The sequence below is a fragment of the Eptatretus burgeri genome, chromosome 17 (assembly GCF_056783735.1).
Source record: "Eptatretus burgeri isolate ZD-2024b chromosome 17, Ebu_testis_v1, whole genome shotgun sequence".
NCBI lineage: Eukaryota > Metazoa > Chordata > Myxini > Myxiniformes > Myxinidae > Eptatretus > Eptatretus burgeri.
The window spans coordinates 31,113,961-31,133,336 of NC_140977.1; the positions used below are offsets into that span (position 1 = coordinate 31,113,961).

Sequence of the window (19,376 nt, forward strand, 5' to 3'; positions counted from 1 at the left end):
AAGGATATATACAGTGGGGAGAACAAGTATTTGATACACTGCCGATTTTGCAGGTTTTCCCACTTACAAAGCACGTAGAGGTCTGTAATTTTTATCATAGGTACACTTCAACTGTGAAAGACGGAATCCAAAACAAAAATCCTGAAAATCACATTGTATGATTTTTAAATCATTAATTTGCATTTTATTGCATGAAATAAGTATTTGATGCATCAGAAAAACAGAACTTAATATTTGGTACAGAAACCTTTGTTTGCAATTACAGAGATCAGACTTTTCCTATCGTTCTTAACCAGGTTTGCACAGACTGCAGCAGGGATTTTGGCCCACTCCTCCATACAGATCTTCTCCAGATCCTTCAGGTTTTGGGGCTGTCGCTGGGCAACACAGACTTTCAGCTCCCTCCAAAGATTTTCAATTGGGTTCAGGTCTGGAGACTGGCTCGGCCACTCCAGGACCTCGAGATGCTTCTTACGGAGCCACTCCTTAGTTGCCCTGGCTGTGTGTTTCGAGTCATTGTCATGCTGGAAGACCCAGCCACGCCCCATCTTCAATGCTCTTGTTGAGCGAAGGAGGTTGTTGGCCAAGATCTCGCGATACATGGCCCCATCCATCCTCCCCTCAATACGGTGCAGTCGTCCTGTCCCCTTTGCAGAAAAGCATCCCCAAAGAATGATATTTCCACCTCCATGCTTCACGGTTGGGATGGTGTTCTTGGGGTTGTACTCATCCTTCTTCTTCCTCCAAACACGGAAAGTGGAGTTTAAACCAAAAAGCTCTATTTTGGTCTCATCAGACCACATGACCTTCTCCCATTCCTCCTCTGGATCATCCAGATGGTCATTGGCAAACTTCAGACAGGCCTGGACATGCGCTGGCTTGAGCAGAGGGAACTTGCGTGCGCTGCAGGATTTCAATCCATGATGGCGTAGTGTGTTACTTATGGTTTTCTTTGATACTGTAGTCCCAGCTCTCTTCAGGTCATTGACCAGGTCCTGCTTGTAGTTCTGGACTGATCCCTCACCTTTCTCATGATCATTGAGGCTCCACAAGGTGAGATCTTGTATGGAGCCCCAGACCAAGGGAGATTAACTGTTATCTTGAACTTCTTCCATTTTCTAATAATTGTGCCAACAGTTGTTTCCTTCTCACCAAGCTGCTTGCCTATTGTCCTGTAGCCCATCCCAGCCTTGTGCAAGTCTACAATTTTGTCCCTGATGTCCTTAGACAGCTCTCTGGTCTTGCCCATTGTGGAGAGGTTGGAGTCTGATTGATTGAGTGTGGACAGCTGCTTTTATGCAGATAACGAGTTCAAACAGGTGCAGTTAATGCAGGTAATAAGTGGAGAATGGGAGGGCTTCTTAAAGACAAAACTAACAGATCTGTGAGAGCTGGAATTCTTACTGGTTGGTAGGTGATCAAATACTTATTTCATGCAATAAAATGCAAATTAATTATTTAAAAATCATACAATGTGATTTTCAGGATTTTTGTTTTGGATTCCATATTTCACAGTTGAAGTGTACCTATGATAAAAATTACAGACCTCTACGTCCTTTGTAAGTGGGAAAACCTGCAAAATCGGCAGTGTATCAAATACTTGTTCTCCCCACTGTAGCACCATATCTCAAAAACTTGTGGACGGATTCGGATGAAAGTTGTTGGACATTTTGGGTGTGTGACAAGGAAGAATTGATTTAATTTTGGTGAAGATCCGGATCTGATAATTTTTAGCCGCGTCTCGCATAGTGAACGCTGGCTCCAAGAGAGCTCCGCGTTGTTCTTCTTTTTTCTTGTTGTTGTTGTTGTTGTTGTTGTTGTTCTTCTGGTGAAGACAAAACCTTTAGGACTCGGCTCTTTTATATACAGGATCCGGATCTCCTTAAATACTAAACACCTGTACACATCCTCGCATTGAGGGTGCCTTTTGAGAGCGTCTATCATCAACTTTTAAATTTATTCGGACATTTGCTTTGAAGTTTTGAAAAGTTCACGTTACTGTTTAAAGATTATTCCATTTAATGTGTTGTAATTTCGTAAATACACGATTTTCTCGTCATGAACAGGAGCCTCCATGACGGGTCTCGCTATGGGCTCCATCAAGGCACGTGACGAAATATCGGAAGTTGTTGTTGTTATTGCCTTTAGGACGCGGCTCTTGGACACATTTGGCCTTGTTTTTTTATTATTAGCCGCGTCGCGTTGCGAGTGCTGGCTCTAAGAGAGCTCCGCGTTGTTGTTGTTCTTCTTCTCCTTTATCTGGTGAAGACAAAACCTTAATGACGCGGCTCTTGGACACATTTGTCCTTGTTAAAGTGATTCTTCATTATTGAGAGATTGGGTGAAACCGATATATAGCACGATATCTCAAAATGTTGTCGACAGATTCGGACGAAATTTGGTGGACAGGTTGGGTGTGTGTCCACGACAAATTGATTCGATTTTGGTGAAGATCCGAATCTGGATCCAATTGCTAGAATTTTTAAGTGATTCTTCACCATTGAGAGATAGGGCTCAGAAACGATATACTGTGTAGCACGATATCTGAAAAATGTATTGGACCAGATGTGTTCTCATGGATCAGGCATTACAGGGCAGAAATATGCGCTCTACCGAATGCCCTTCGAGTTTCATCATGAAATGGCTCCAAGTGAACCCTGTACCTTTTTCGATGGATGGTTGTCCTGCTTCGAACTCATTCATGGAATAAGACAACCGGATGTATCGGGTGAAAATAAATTGGCAGACCATGAAGCAGCAGAAAAATACTGCGAGTTATCCTTGTGATAATTCATGGACTGGTGTTTGTGGGTTTGTTTGTTTGTTTGTTGGGCTATTCCTCCTATAGTTCTGGCCCAATTACATCCACACTTGTAACAGAGGATCAGCATGACCCCAATTAATGTATAGGGGTGTTTTATATTTTTCAGTGGTCTTGGGGGGGGGGGTAAGGGGGGGGGTGAGGGTGAGGGTGGGGTGGGGGACGACGACACAAATTCTCTTTGTAAATGTGTATCGTTTAGTGCCGCCTCCAGGTGGGGTAGGGTATTACAAGTCTCCACCATTTACAGTACAGTATTCCTGTCCCCACGTTTTCCAGTGCAGTGGAGGTGTTTTGAATTATAAGCAGTAGGTATGTGTTTGCTTCGTGCACATAACCAGGGTTATTTATTTTTCCTACACAGAGTTGTCGGTTGCCTATACACCGCCCAAATAAAGGTATGCGTCAGAAGAACGTGCTGCATGCTTGGAACAAGATCGCACGTAGGGCGGGTACTCTGCTAGTTTAATAAATTAGCGGTAGAACATGAATAGTCACCAGGTCAAATATATAACGCGGATGAGACGGGCATTTCTGGTAGTGTTTGCCTTCCTCTACACTTGCTGGTGTTGGTGAAAGAAGTGCTTTGGGATTTAAATAAAATAAAGATCGAGTGAGTGTGCTCACCTGTGCTGATGCCGCAGAGATTCATCGAGTGAAACTTTTACTGATCGGTAAATCGAATCAGCCAACACCGTTTGAAGGCCTAACACATTTTCCATATGAATACAAAGCACAAAGTAATGCTTGGATAGACAAGGAAATTTCCATCATTCATTCCATCACACATTTTTGTACCTGCTGTTAAACAACATTTTCGAAAAATTGGAAAACCAGAAGACAGCAGATGTATCATCTCACTTGGTAACTGCCGTGCACATCCTCACAAGGCTGAGCTATTGTCGGGTCACATTTTTACCATTTTCTTGCCAGTTAACGTTACATCGTTAATCCAACCGGTGGACCAGGATATCATTCAGAATATGAAATGTTTTTACAGGAAGCATTTCCAAAGGAAGCTTATAAATAATGAAGAAGGTATTCAAAATTTCCAGTAAAATTGCAACATCAAAGATGCAATTTAATTTATAGTATTGCCTGTGAATGGATTCTGTTAAAAGTGAAACTTGAGGAGAGCTTGGAGGAAGCTGTGGCCCACTGTCATGTTTGCAGAAGGCTCTTCTGATGAAGATTATTTTTAGTGGTTTAATGTGCGATGTAGGAAAAAAAAAATACAACAGCAGACATGACCATGGTAAAGAATGCTCCCACCACAAAACCCATTGTGAAAGCGAAGTGATGACATATGGGTTGAAGCGGACATACAAGTTGAGGTGACGCGTTTTAAGTGATTCATAACTTGTAGACAGTTATAGACCATAGGAGCAGCGACGGCCTGTCCACGAGAGGGTCTTCCCTCTTCTCCTATGGTTGGCAGTGAGTGTCCCGGAAGCAGTGGTGGAAAGAGAGTGGCATTTCTATATGTGAGAGAATTGCATGCTCAGCCAGTGGGTCGCCCAGATAGCTCAGGTGGCAGAGCACTCGTACAGTTCACCTGGGTTCGATTCCTGGTCTGGGCATGGAATTTTTTCCACATATACATATTATATTTGCCTGTTCATTTGTAATTATATATATATATATATATATATATATATATATATATATATTTCCATACACATTAATTGATTGAACCAATGGTTGATCATCTGATCTTGGTTGGCATGATTGTCTCAACACACCCAACAATATAATAGTTGTCGTGCTTGTTGTGTGTATTTACCACTGCAGTTGTGGTATTGTTGTATGTGTTGAGACTTTTCGGACTTATGCGGAGATCGGGTGATCAAGTGTTGGTTTCAAGTCTGAATAAATGGGAAAGACGTTTTCCTTTGCACCCACAGTTTTCTTTTACATTTTTATTTTTATTTTTTTATTTTTTGGAGGTGACCCCCCACAATAGCTGTAAAATAGTTATAAAAAGTTTTTTAATGTTATTTTAAATAATCACAATTTTAGGGAACACACCCCACCTATTGAGTCAGCCACAACAGTGGGGACGTGCACCGCTAAAGGCCCGGTCACACCTTGACGTTTTAGCCAACGTATGCCGATTTTTGAATTTTTTTTCTAAAATGCTGGCACACGTTGAATACGTTATGGGTAAGTTTTGATAACATTGAGAGCACGCTGAAAAACACTGCCATACGTTGTTGTACATTGGCTTTAAACGTACTTTTTGGTTGTCCTCAAATTTTTTCATGCTTGAAATTTCACGACGTATGCCAGCGTATGACTCGCACTTTTTTATATACCAATTCCCAAAACCGCTGGGAACACGTCTTTATATGGCAGTTGTAAGGTAGAAACACGTTACTTTTTTTTTTTGTCGACCGGAAGACGTCATTGGAATACGTCTACATACGTCGATGTGTGTTGGGACTACGTAAAGAATTGGTTCAAAGCACGTCAAACATAAGTTAGAAATAAGTTTCGCGTAAAAAAGACATTGCCGCGACGTGTTTCGACTTATGAGTAGCTTATAAGTAGCCTTTGTGGACGTGTGTAAGCGTCCACATATCGTGTGTACAACTTATCCCCATCGCATGCGGAACGTGTGTCGTACGTCGTAAAATTTTGAACATGTTTAAAATTTCTTGACGTACTCTACTTACTACGACGTATGATAGCGTACTTTAGCGTTCTACTCACGTATACCAAACTTACTCATACCGTATTCGACGTGCCCCAACGTTTTAGACACATTTTTCTTAGGTCGGCATACGCTGGCAAGATCGCCAAGGTGTGACCGCGATGTTGACACTTCCATTTCTACGGCAGTTATGATTCGAATCGTTGTGCGTCAGCCTTTTAATAGGCTATGTCACGACATCGTCGGCGATGCGTGCAACGCGCTATGCCTAAGTTAGACTATCGTTGGACATCGGTTGTGTAGGCCGACAACAGGTTCAGCATTCGTTGGTATAAGTTATCTATAATACAACGAAACGTTCTGTGTCTGTTACCAATGCGTTATACATAAGACAAAGTCGCTATGAATACGTCCGAATCTTTAAAAAAAATCATCAAAAGTTCAACGTAAGCCAGCGTTTTAGATACATTTTAATACGTTGCCATCGCTGGCTAAAACGTCAAGGTGTGACCGGGCCTTAAGCAGGGCAAGCAGGTCATTGATCAGCCAGCTTTCTTCTTACATACCGTCTGATGTGGTAATTCCTTTGAGACCTAGTTTAGGTTCCAGAATATTACTTAGGATTCATATGCTTACGACTGTTGTTTTCAGCTGGCTTGAACCTACAACCTGTGGGATGCCAGCACGATATCCTTGCCACCATTTGGCAAGTTTGCTTTTCTAACTGAAATGTGTATGCATTGGTGATGGTGAGAATATTCGTTGATAATTGCTCAACACGTTTGAGGGGAAAGAAGAATGGCTCGGTGGAAGTAGCATACCTGGTTTTGAGTTTTATTCCTGACAGAATAGGATCCGACAATATGACGTCATCTTGGTGCTTTGTAAGCACAGCACTGCATGGGCTCGTGGGATGGCCGAGAGGTACGCACACTCCCCCTTTCAGCTGTCTAGCCTGGGTTTGAATCCTGACCCAGCTATAAACTGTCATCCCAGTGTTTCATGGGCAGGGTTTCATCACTCATCACCGTGTGTTCCATCCCTCGGATTGATGCTAAAAGGGTGTCCAGTCTACCAGCATTAGTTGGTGGACCTTAAAGCTCCCAAGGTGTCCTTCGCGAAGTGTCGGTGAGCTATTGCCAGCACCATGAACAAATATACAAATTCCTGCCCTAACCTACAGGGAGCACTGCATCAGCGACACAACCGTGCTCCCAACAAATGATGCGACTCGCTTTTAATGGCCCTCCCATCTCTTAGAGACTTAGACCTTGCTTGTGGATGACAAATGCTTGCCATTCTGATTTTTTTTTTTCAGGTAAGATTTGAACGTATTGATTCTTTGGATAAAATTCCCACCTTTTGATTCTCTGGAAAAAAAAAATGATGTAGCTGTTCCACGTGTCAGAAGACTGATTACGGTTGTGCTAACAAGTGCTTGCGTTTTCATCGAGGGGCCTCCACTGAGCCCAATGAGTTAAAACCCAACAGTATCTCAGTGCCTCGGATGTGATGGAGTCGTTTTTATCAACCCTTGCTTGTAATAATTGAGCTTGTTTTATAATTCATAATTTATTTATCGTGCTGAATGTAGACACAATTGGATGTAAGTGGTAAGAGCAGAGTTCAGAAACATGTTGATGTACAAGGAGGCGACTTTAACGATCCATCTGGCATAATTCTGTCAGATGTCAGCGGGTTCAGAAGAACAGGTGAGGTTAAGGTTTCCAGAATGAAACGAGGATAAACAACGTGAACATTCCATTTTAACGAATCAATCTGTGGATTGATCTATGGTATGAGACTTGGACCATTTTATCATTCACGAGTGATGTGTTTGTGGGTGCGAGGAGGGGGTGGCGTTCATCTCGATAAAGACATTTCATTACCTCCACCACCAAAGGTAGACTGAGGTTATGTTGTCACTTGTGTGTGTGTCTGTGTGTCTGTCTGTCTGTGAGCAGGATATCTCAAGGACGAATTGATTTGATTTTGGTGAAGATCCAGATCCGGATACCAGAATTTTTAAATGATTCTTCACCATTGAGAGATGGGGCCAAAAACGATGTATACCACGATATCTCAAAAAGTTGTGGATGGATTCGGACAAAATTTGGTGGACATGTTGGGTGTGTGACGAGGATGAACAGATTCAATTTTGGTGAATATCCGAATGCAGATCCGGTCTATCGGTGGACTACAAAACGTAAACTGTTCAGCCTGGCGGAGGTTATGCACTCTACCGATTGCAGTTCTAGTTGACTTGTAATTTTGTGTATTTATTGAAAATCGGGGAATTGTAATCGCTCCGTGCAGACAATTTTTAATCCTCACGAAACCGTGCATCGCTCAGCGCTCGAGACTGCTCGACGTGACCCCGTCATCAGGCCTTCCAAATGGATCGCTTAAGAGCGGAGGTTTGTAAGCGAGAGGAATGTTCCTTCAAAGTCTCTCATTGACCATGTTCGATACGGCGCCGAACTTCTAACCGTGACATGCACGCTTGTGTTGCCATTTCTTATCCCTGGGTAGTTTAATCCCACTTAGCTGCTGCCAAAGTAGTACTCAGTTGGAATACTGCTTTCTCTGTGATGCTTTTGTGTGGTGTTAAAACCTTGCAAACTACTTGCTCCTCATCACGTCTTACCCTGTTCGTCCTACCCAGTGCTCTGCACGGCGCCTTCTCGATACAACGTGGCTGAGGCAGAGGGCACCGTGAGGGCACAATGCCGCGTCGACATGTGAGCTCGCACTCTCCCCACTGACCATCGACACCCGTTTATGACTAGTTTGCCTCTAATTGTCACAATTAGCATTTTCAACTTTTTAAACCAGATTATTAAGACAATGTAGCTCAGTAATTCTTGGCTGTGTTTGCATATCAAAGTCTTCCCAAAGATTGTCACCCTCTTTAACCCACCCCAATCCATTTTCCAGTTTATATGCTGCACACAGGAGACTTGGCAATGCTGACGTAATGAATCCGTATCACGTTCTACATATAATCAACGCACTTACTCGACCTGATGCCAGCAGAAATCCTTTGTGTATTAAGGCAAAAACATCACACCTTCCCCAGGACTGACAATTTGTAGACATTGCATTCCGTTTGGAGAGCTGCGTTGTCATCGGTCTGGTTGGCGTTGTGCAGAGGAGCTGGTTTCTTCGAGCACACAGCAGGTTGCGGGTGGTCTCAAATGCTCACGACACCACACAGCAGCTGTATTCACTCACCACTGTACCGTACTCCACGGAACCACTCGATCAAGCAAAAAGCGGAGCACTTTGATCCTTCTCTCCAATTTATTTATTTTTTCTCTCGAGTGGGGACAGTAAAGTTCCTTCCACTGAGCAGGACTTCACATTTGCCTACGAAATATGACGCAAATTCTATCAGCAGGGGAAGATGTTTCTCATGAGCCAAGAAGGTCAACACGGCAAAGTCCAGTGTGCGGCGAACAAGTGACAGCTTCTGTGCCGGTATCGAGAATCTGTAACAGGAAGTGCGGGGGTGAGAGTGTGTATAGGTATGGAGGTGTTGAAATCGGGGGGGGGGGGATATCTTTGTTACAGAATATCTTGGAGTAGATCTCGCATGTCAATGCGTGATAAAAACTAGATTGTCTGCATTGCAGGGAAAGGGTAAAGGGAGAAGGAAGTCTGCACAAATCTGATTCAGGTTATGCTAATGCTTAGAAACATGAACTTTTCGGTAAGTTGGTGTTTATCCTGTGGGGTTTATTCCATTTTTCCAACTAAAACGAATGACGCAGACTTTCTCAGTTTAGTGTGCTATTGCTCATTGAACCGAGAAGAGATTGGGGGTGAGCAAGATGGATACAGTCACAAACTCATGGCAAGTCACTTTTTCATATACAGAGTTCAGGCTTGTGGAAGGGCTACAACATATAACAGACCATGAGACCATACACATAGCAGAACAAGAAGAACATAGTGGAAAGGAGGGGCACTACAGAGGAAGAATGGGATGGGGGGGCGGGGAGGGAGAGAGAGAAGGACACAGGGAGAACAAGCTAGATATAAGTTCTAACACAGCAAGAAGAGGAAGGGAAAAACTGGAGAATTAAACAAACAGTCAAAAAAGAGGGAGAGGGGGTTAAAGTATTATAACCTGGAAAGGTATGTGTGGATCTGTAGTGGGTAGAAAATATCTTGAGCATGTACGGTGGGAGGTGGGGAAGGGTGACCTGAGATTGAGGTGGTGGTGAACAGCCATCTTGAAGCATTGGGTGGAAGAATGAGATTGAACAGACTGAATACGTTTTTATCTTGTACATTATAATGTGATGAGGCTCAAGGAGGACTGAGAACACATAACAAAACAAAATGGAACAGCAGAAATAGAGAGGGGTGGGGAGGGGGGGACACCAAAATCACGGTTGAGGGATAAACTCGAGGGAGACTTGGAGAAATAAGGGTATGTGGGGAAGAAGGACAAGGGGAGGACACGGGGAGAGCAAGATGAATACAGCCACAAACTCTCAATCATAGAAGTGGAAGGAAAATCTGGTAACCCTGAAAGACGTTGGTTTAGGGAGGGTTAATGGGGTAGAAAAAGATCATAGTTGTGGATGGTGGATGGTGGATGACCTGAGATGGTGGTGAACAGCTTGCTGGCTTGAAACCCTGGAGGGAAGAATTGAGATTGAAAAGACTGAGGAACTTGATTCTATAGGTGTGAAAAAAGTGGAACCAATCGGTGGAGGTGAGCAGTGAGTTTGGATGTTGGGAGTTTCATGAGAAGAGGCTTACTGGCAGACTGCATGTGCCCTGCAGAAACTAGGGGGGTATGGGGCAGAGTGGGGGGCACGGACAGAGCAGTGGGTGCAAGACCAGAAAGGAGGTGGTATAGAGACCACCGACCTGTCTATGACGGGAAAGTGATAGTCCAGAGAATCGGCTTCATCACAGGAGATTTGAATGATTTGGAAGGCCTTCGTTTCCTTGGCCTCAAGCTGAGGAAGGTGTGAGACTGGGAGACCAACCCAGAGGGAAGAGCAGCACTCCATCAAGCTGCAGATGAAGGCCTTGTCGGTGGATAAGAGTTTGGGTGTGTCTTGTTCAGTGGAGGATTCCCAGTCGGTGACTGTCTTTGGAGGCCAATTTGGCAGTGTGGTTTGCCCAAGAAAGATAACGGCTGATAGTGAGATGCAAGAGTTTGAGTGATTTAACTTATTTAAGACTGTTTGTAAAGAAGTGGATAGGTGAGTTTACCAGATGGTCTGGTGAACCCTCCAAAGTTGATTCCACAGGGGAGGGTAAAAAATAAACAAATGACTACGTGGTCCATGCAGAAACTTGGGGAGTGCAGAGGAAGGAAAGGACAGAGGGTGCAAGACTCTAAAGTAAGCGGTATAAGATAGAGAGGCCACCGACCTGTCTGTGATGCACAAGAAACATCATGGCTGAGTGTGATGCCCAGAAGTTAGTAATAATGTTTTCCTGTCTCATGGTAATAACGTTGGAAAGTGAGATTTGTATGAAACCAGTGGGTTGGCCTTTTTGTGTTCCCTTCTGAAACTCTGGCTATAGGTGTGAAAAAAGAGCAGGGAACCCAGGTTCAAATCCCTCTGCCAGGTGTCCGTTGTCTACATATGTTCTTGCATGTCATCGAAAAGTGTACTGCCATCTACTAATGCCTTTGTCCTTCATTGAAGTTATACAAGGTGTGCCTCCCCATCGCCTCGCTGACGAATTTAATCAACAGACAACACATTATACTTCACAAACTTTATTGCATGTCCATCTGTGAGTGTAAGTGAGGATGTACAATGAAGTAAAAGGTGTGAAAAATGATATTTCACAACACCTGATTGTTGTTGTTGTTGTTGTTGCTGTTGCTGTTTGTGCTCCTGTGTACATTTATGTATTTTTTTTCTATTGCTTTGAGAAGTATTACTACATATAATTTAGTCCTCCTGTGCCCTTCTAAAGCGTTCCTGCTGTCGTAGAATAATACAAGTTGCTGTTGGAACTGTTGCATTAAGTTGAACATCTTTAATGGAACACACACATGGAACACACACTCCATGAGCCTTGGATCATTGTATATAAAAATACCCTGATTTGATAAATGTTTTCAATGACAGACTTACTTATTCCAAAGGTGTTTTTATTACCTCCGCTACCTAAGGTGGACGAAGGTTAAGTTTTAACCCCTGTCTGTTTGTTTGTCTGTGAACAGGATATCTCAAAAGGTTGTGGACAGATTCGGATGAAACTTGGTGGACAGGTTGGGTGTGTGACAAGGACGAATTGATTAGATTTTGGTGAAGATCCAGATTTGGAAACGAGAATTGAAAAAAATTTCAAGCGATTCTTCACCATTGAGAGATGGGGCCAAAAACGATACATTGCATGAATATCTTAAGGTGTGGACGGATTATGACAAAACTTTGTGGATGAGTTGGGTAGGTGACAAGAACAAGCCAATTAGATTTTGGTTCAGGTCCGGATCCAGTTCCGGCCTACCGGTGGGATACAAAATGTAAACTGTTCAGGCTGGCGGAGGTTATGCGCTCTACCGAGTGCCGTTCGAAGCTGTACTTTACGAAGCACCTCCAATATTTGTTTATTCACCTTCTGACTTGGATGATGTGTGGTGTAACGTTTTGCATGCTGCTTCAATTTCAAAAGCAAACGACAGTAACCATATATGTTGAACACGTGGTCCACCAGCAACCCATTTCTAGTGGAACTCCCAAAATCCAGAATCACTGCTCACCTCCACTCACTTGTTCCTCTTTTTCCTATCCTGTGGCATCAACATCCACATTCTATTCAATCTCATTCTTCCATTCACATCTTCAAGGCAACTGTTCACCACCACCACCACCATCTCAGATCATTCCCAATCTAAAACCATAATCTGTTGCACCTCATTAACCCCCCCCCCTTCCTTTCCCCCTCACAATCTCCTTCCAAATTTCCAGTTTTTACTTTCTGAGAGTTTGCTTTTGTATCCAACTTGTCCACACCCTGTGTCCACCTCATTTCCCCCACATCCCTTAGTTGTCCAAGTCTCCCTCCATTTTGTCCCTTGGCCCTGGTGTTGGTGTCCCCCCCTCTTTCTGCTGTTCCTTTTGTTCGCTTGTGTCCTGATCCATTATATGTATACTAGCTCTTTCACGAGCCTTAACCTGAACCTCGTATGGAAAAAAAAGAGGATGCAACAAACAAAACATTGATTGATATATGCTGACCGCTGTGGGAATGAAGAAAAAGCCGACGTTTCGGGCTTTAACCCGGGGTCACAACCGAAACCTCAGCTTCCTCCAGTGCCGTTGACGCAGCCGTTAATGCATCAAATTCTAATTTCTAGTTAATTATCTTGTGAAACTGAACTAATACAAATCTGAATTGAAATCTGAAATGCAGACAGACATTATAATGAAGTAGTAAAATTATTCCTGAGTAATGTGCTGTATTTTGCTGCTGCTGTGGGCCTCACCATTCAGATCTTCAAGATGTTTTTTTTTTCCTGCATTATTGCTATTCACACCAAAATCATGTTCTGCTACAAGCAAGCACATCTAAGAGACACAATGAAGGAGAGTTGAAGATGGTGGCACATTGACATTTCATGTTGTCCCCCCCCCCCCAAACCCCATGTTTACCCATGATCATTTATATTCCTATTTTCTGCGCCACCCTTGTTTACTGGAAACTTTAAAAGTTTGTTCTGTTCATTTGTGCCACACTGCATTGGTTCGGATCTGACTCGGTAATTTTGGCAAAACATTGACGGGTCCCGGATTGGCTTGGATATCGGATAAGTCTTGACCAGACTTGGTGGTGTCGTGAAGGCGCCTGCACCGGGTGTTGGAGGTCGATGGTTCAAATCCCGGCCAAGTCGTACCGAAGATTTTTAAAATGGTACGTGCCGCTTCCTCGTTTAACGCTCAGCATTTATAAGGATAGAGCACAAACATTCCCATAGGTTGGCATCCATGGTGAGGAGGAAATTCCTCCTTTGGAAATGCCCCGCTGAGTGCGGTGAGAAATGCGGCACCATTGTTGCGATGTTGCTTGCACCCAGAGTACCCTGGGAAGTGATGGCACTTTCCCCAAGCTCAGTGGCTGTTTTTCTCATCAAACGTGTGTGTGTGTGTGTGTGTGTGTGTGTGTGTGTGTGTGTGTGTGTGTGTGTGTGTTTGTGTGTGTGTGTTTGCGTGTGTGTGTGTGTTTGCGTGTGTGTGTGTGTTTGCGTGTGTGTGTGTGTGTGTGTGTGTGCGTGTGTGTGTGTGCATGTGTGCGTGTGTGTTTGTGTATGTGTGCGTGCGTGTGTGTGTTTGCGTGCGTGTGTGTGTGTGTGTGTGTGTGTGTGTGTGTGTGTGTGTGTGTGTGTGTGTGTGTTCGCTAGTCAGCTCCATTACGAGCCTTAGATCATGTAAAAAAGAAAAGAAAAAAGTGTGCTATTTATTTATTTATTTATTTATTTATGCTTCCTGATCGAGGCTCGTGGAAGAGCTTGCATCAAGCATATCTAAATCTTTCGCATGGGTGACGTATGGCCTCGATCTTACCTGCGTTGACAGGTACAGCAGGCCACAGCACTACTCGCATCACAATACAACGACTTCCTGTGCATGAAAAGATATCGCCAAATTAGTTACTTGATAGTGCAAAGTTTATTTCCGTTCCTTTTGTCCGATAATCCATTGAAAAAGGAAATTAGTTTCTCCATCACGTTTTATTCCAAAGAGTTTCTTCCGTTGCAGAATAACACAAATGGTGCTATTGGAAAGATAATAATCGACTGAACTGGAAGAAAAAATTGTTCGTTTAATCACAAATTTTCCTGTTTTAAAAGCCTTTTTCCGATTTTTAATAATTATTAATAAGTGCTCATGGTTTCTTCATGCAGCTCTTCAAATGAAACATTTATTATTCCACCAAAGCAGGAATCCTTTAGTAGTAGGACACGGAAGGAGCACACTAAATTATATCTTCTAAATATTTTAAAGTGTTTGTACGTTGTTCTTTCACAGCTGAACTGAAGCACCGAGATTCCCCAAATTTTGGTGTAGGTACTTCAGAATATGGGCAAGGTTTTAAGGTACCACACGTTGACTTTGAGGCCACCAAATGCCACTACAAAGTGTATTTTGGGACGTGGGGTCAGGTAATGCTGCCGCCAGCCCGCAGGCAAAAGATAACCACCTTGAAGCCAAAAACTCCATCGCTTTTCAATGTCCAGCACGTCCTGAAACCACTGCCGGGAAAATCGCATCTTGCTTGGCAGGGTCGCGTACCCACCCACCTTCCACCACGGGCAGCGCCGGTTCGCCCTTCTTTTATAGTAATACTTCTCGATGCAATAGAAAAATATAGTCCTCGGAAGGAGCACGAGACCAACAACAACGGCAACTACGTGCTATAAAAGATCCTTTTTCACATGTTTTACTAATTTTAAGCCTCAATGATGCACAGATTGACATGCAACACGTTTGTGAAGTACAACAGGCTGTCTTTTGATTAATTAAAAGCTGTCACGATGAAGAAGTTCATTACGAGAAGAGATTACTGTGGACTCCACGACATAAAAGTGTAGACAAGACTTACTTGTTATCTCCGCAATTCTATTCCTATGAAGCGTGACTCGCATCGACTGATCAAATCTAAACGATATCTATAGTTCGCCATGCCGTGAGACCCGTGCTCACCTGCTCACGGCTAACGTAACGGTTACAGTGCCCGATTAGGATAATATTTTGCTTTGAAACTTGCAAAGAGAAACAGCATGTAGCACTTCAGATTCATTTCCATTTTCGACCACACACACTTAAAAAAATACTGAAATTACTTCATTTCACATGACAGGAAAATTTCCCGAGTTGACAGGCAAACCCGGCTTGACTCTGACTCTGCTCGGAAGCACAACTCGCTGAGTTTGAGTTCGGGTACAGCACTACGCTGTATATCTGTTGTCCACCTGTCGCCCTCTGCCTTATTGACCTTCCACCTTTGTTCGTACAGCTCTTCTGCAAGCCTCAACCTCTGAAGGAAGATAAAACCTTTGATGCATGTAACAAGTCTTTAGTCAATTTATTAAATCCCTATTTCGTCTATTAAATTGACTACACCTTGTCAGCAGTAATTGTTAGCCAAAACGTTTCAAAATGTCTCGTGGAATACTGCTCGGGAAAGCAGATTGATCTCCCCCCCCCCCCCGCCCCCCGTTCCCTTCTTTCCCACATATTGCATCCCGTGTTTTCCATTCTTCTGCCAGTGTCATTCGCCATCGAGCTGTGACTTCGGCACATGTAAACTTGCACGACACGTTTCGGCTGATTATCGGGGAACAGGGACCTGGGCGTACCGAGGGACGACGTGAGATTTCTGCTCTGCTGCTCCCTTCTGCACACTCACAACCCTTGCAACAGGGTCCTTCGTCGCTCCCTCTTGCGTTGGAGGTAAGATCGAGTATGTGATGATCTTTTCTTAGCATGATCTTATTTACCCTCATGGGAAGATGTGAACTTTAATAAGGTGTTTAATATCACGCGTGTGATTTCATTCTTTTTATGGTTGTACAGCAGGGCCCACTTCGAACGCGAGTTTGCACATCGCTGTTTCGCTCCATTGCGATTTAATTATTGTGGTAAAATGTGCCGATAACGGCGTGGGTCCCTATCGTGGTCTGGTATGGAGGACTACACAACCCCGCATCTCTGTCTCACCTCACAGTCGCTCTTTCGATATCATGCCGCACGGACTGTCACCTAATTTAGTTTGCTATCGTGTGATATTGCATGATTTAGTTTTAATTTTTCTTTTAATTACTTCGTGGGGTGCTTGTGACAGTAAATAGGTTTGACGAAGAAGAATGTGTGGTGTTGTGAAGAAGAAGAAGAAGAAGAATATGGGGTTTTCGTGAAATAAGGCAAATGCAACACTATAAAATGTTATGAAAAGTTTTTAAAGTAAGAAGCAAATTAATTAATTTAAGAGGAATGTTGGTTCAATTGGGAGGTAATAAGAAAGGAAGAAATAAGGAAGGAAATCAGAGGCAGAATGAGTTTGTTGTTTTGTTTTTTTGAATGAAAATATTTGTTTGTTTATTTTGAAGCGATGAGGGGGAAATAAGATAAAGTTGAGGTGCATCAAAGAGAACACTTGGGATAAAGTAGAATGAGACACGTATCTTGAGAGGATTTCACTATTCTTCGAGGAGAGGTGCTTGAAATTCAAGCGTGAGATGGACGCTGTCATGGCACCTTATGCGGAGGTCCACGAGCACGTGCAGAACAAAGCAAAGCAGACAAAGATCACCTCTTCCTTCATCAAGTCTGATGACCCTGACGACCCTAAGCCAGGGACTTCGACATCTTCTTAATAACCTCCAACGCCCTCCATCACAATCGTCTACAATTTTAAGTGTTTTTCATTTTTACTGTACAGTATATACAGTACTAGTTTAGGCAAAAAAGTCAATACATTTTACAGTTGGTTGCCCTAACCATACTTTTCCCATAAGGTCTTAACTTTGCGCATTGTGATTTTGCACAATGTGGGGTTTTTCAAGAACGTAACCCCTGCGAATGGGGAAGATCTGCTGTACTTTCTATCCCAGTGGTTTTGTTTTACCATCAGATAGTGACTTTTAAAGTGAGAGAGAAAACAAACAAACTTAAATTCTGTTGTTTAATGTCGAAGGAAGGCATTTATGAACGATTCCACTTATCAACTGTTTGCCAAAATGCTCTTACCTGACTTTCAGAGGGCCACAGTCTTTTTACCTCCACCACCAATGGTAGGCTGAGGTTATGTTTTCACCCCGGTCTGTCTGTCTTTGTGAGATATCGTGCTTAGACAGGCAAACAAAGTTGTGGAAGGATTCGGACGGAACTTGGTGCACAGGTTGGGTAGATGACAAGAACAAGCCAATTCGATTTTGGTTTGTGACAAGGACGAATGGTCCGGACGTGGATTCGGCTTATCAGTGGGATAAAAGGTGTAAACAGTTCAGCCTGGTGGACGTATGCGCTCTACCGCGTGTCGTTCTAATTTGTCATGTTATCATCATCAGATGACGGAGGTTATTCAGCCTGTAAATATGCTGCAGGCATTTGGTTTTTTATTTTTTTTTATTTTATTTTTTTTAATATTTTATAAATAAAATTTATAAATTTTTTTTTTATAAAATATTTTATAAATAAAATTTTATAAATATAATTTTATAAACATTTTTTTTATAATTTTATAATAAAATTTTATAAATAAAACAAGAAAAATAGCAATCAGAGATTGCAGACCCTTGCCAGGACTTGTTTTGTGTGGTGTTTGTGTAGATTTGTGTGGCGTTTGTGTACTCGTGTCTTGCGTAAGTCGAGACATAATTAGAACTGCCACTTTATAACTGCTGGCAGTGATGACCGGGTACCAAGATGTCCCACTTTGATCAGACACTTGACCCTAACCCATGACGTTTATTATTATTGTTCTATTGAATTTAGAATGGGATTAAAATAAATTCAATTCTTATCAAATGGAAGACCAAATAGGTACAGTCCTGCATTGGAGTAATCAGAGGGAACCAAAACAAGGAAAAAGAAAAGATGAAGTCATCAGGAGGAACCTGCATTGTATTCATGTTTCAGCTGCTACAACTCTACCCTCAAACTTGTGCAGGCACAGCTAAATGAGCCTTATTCAAAAAAATTTAAAAAGAACCCAGATTCCAAAAAAAAATTGGGGGGGGGGGGGGGCTGCCACACCATGTGTCCTATCAGGTTGAAATTTAAAACATTTATTCCCCATCAACAACAGATTAAAATTTTTAAGTTTCACATCGACCAATTAAGTGGTTCAAGAGAAATATATATTTTTAAATTTCCACTCAACCAATATGGCTGCCAGACGATGTGACATAATTTTTTCGTGAATAGCCTGATATCCCCAAGGTTTGGGGAACATTTGTGTGAAGTTTCCCCTCGATCTGTTTTTATTCTAGAGAACAAGATTTTTTTATAGGTTTTAGGGTAAATCCAAAATGGCTGCCAAACCGTGTGCACCTTTTGTTCCTCATGGATAGGTGGTCATACGTGTAAATTGTCACCTCAATCTGTTCAACCATTTCATGGAAGATTTTTGAAGGTCTTTGTTTTTTGTTTTAACAATATGGCTGCCAAATCAAGTGACCAATGATGTCATCAATATTTTTTTCTGTGGACCATTTTATCCCTAGATTACCCTCAAAAGTTTTCATACTGATCAGATGTAGCATTCTACATATGGAATTATGACGTCATAATGACGGCACCTATGACCATAAAAAAAACCACACTTATTCCCCATGAGGAGTACTTGCTATGTGCCAAGTTTCAATTTTTTCCTTGATGCGGTTTTAGAGATAGAGGTCCAATTTTTTTATTTTTCCAACATGGCTGCCACACTATGTGACCTGTGACATCACAATTATCAATAAAACATTCCACATGAGTAGTCGCTCCGATGGTGAAAATTTTGTCTCAACCCAACAAGCGGTTGCAGAGGAAAACATTAAAGTTCTGTGCGGACAAACAAACAAACAAACGGATCCTCCGGCGAGGGTAATGAGAGAAATTGAAATGAAAGAAGTTTTAAAGATAAAAAAAAAAGATGATTATGATAAATCCAACAATAAAATCAGAAGTTTACCATTGTTTAGGGGCCTTTCAGAAATTACCTAACGCATGGGCGGGGGGTGGGAGGGAGGGGTGAGGGGTGTTTTGAATGTCGTTATGTAACTATAAATCAATCAATGACAACACCTTTATTTTATTTAATGACAACACCCTTTAATGACCTTTATTTGTTTATTCATTTAACTTTTTAATTTAATAAATATATATTTTTAATTTCTTTTATTTTATGACAACACCATAAATTCCACACACA

The 19,376-nt window shown here is 42.4% G+C and overlaps 1 protein-coding gene across 2 annotated transcripts in view; it reads left to right on the forward strand.

The window, feature by feature from the left end:
- MOSPD1 (motile sperm domain containing 1) overlaps positions 1 to 19,376 on the forward strand; it is a 41,317-nt gene that overhangs the window by 11,880 nt on the left and 10,061 nt on the right. For both annotated transcript variants that reach the window (XM_085862589.1, XM_085862590.1), the window contains exons 3-4: positions 8,140 to 8,215; positions 15,727 to 15,910. In XM_085862589.1, the coding sequence (XP_085718715.1) occupies positions 8,140 to 8,215; positions 15,727 to 15,910 (260 nt within the window). The remainder of the gene's footprint in view (positions 1 to 8,139; positions 8,216 to 15,726; positions 15,911 to 19,376) is intronic.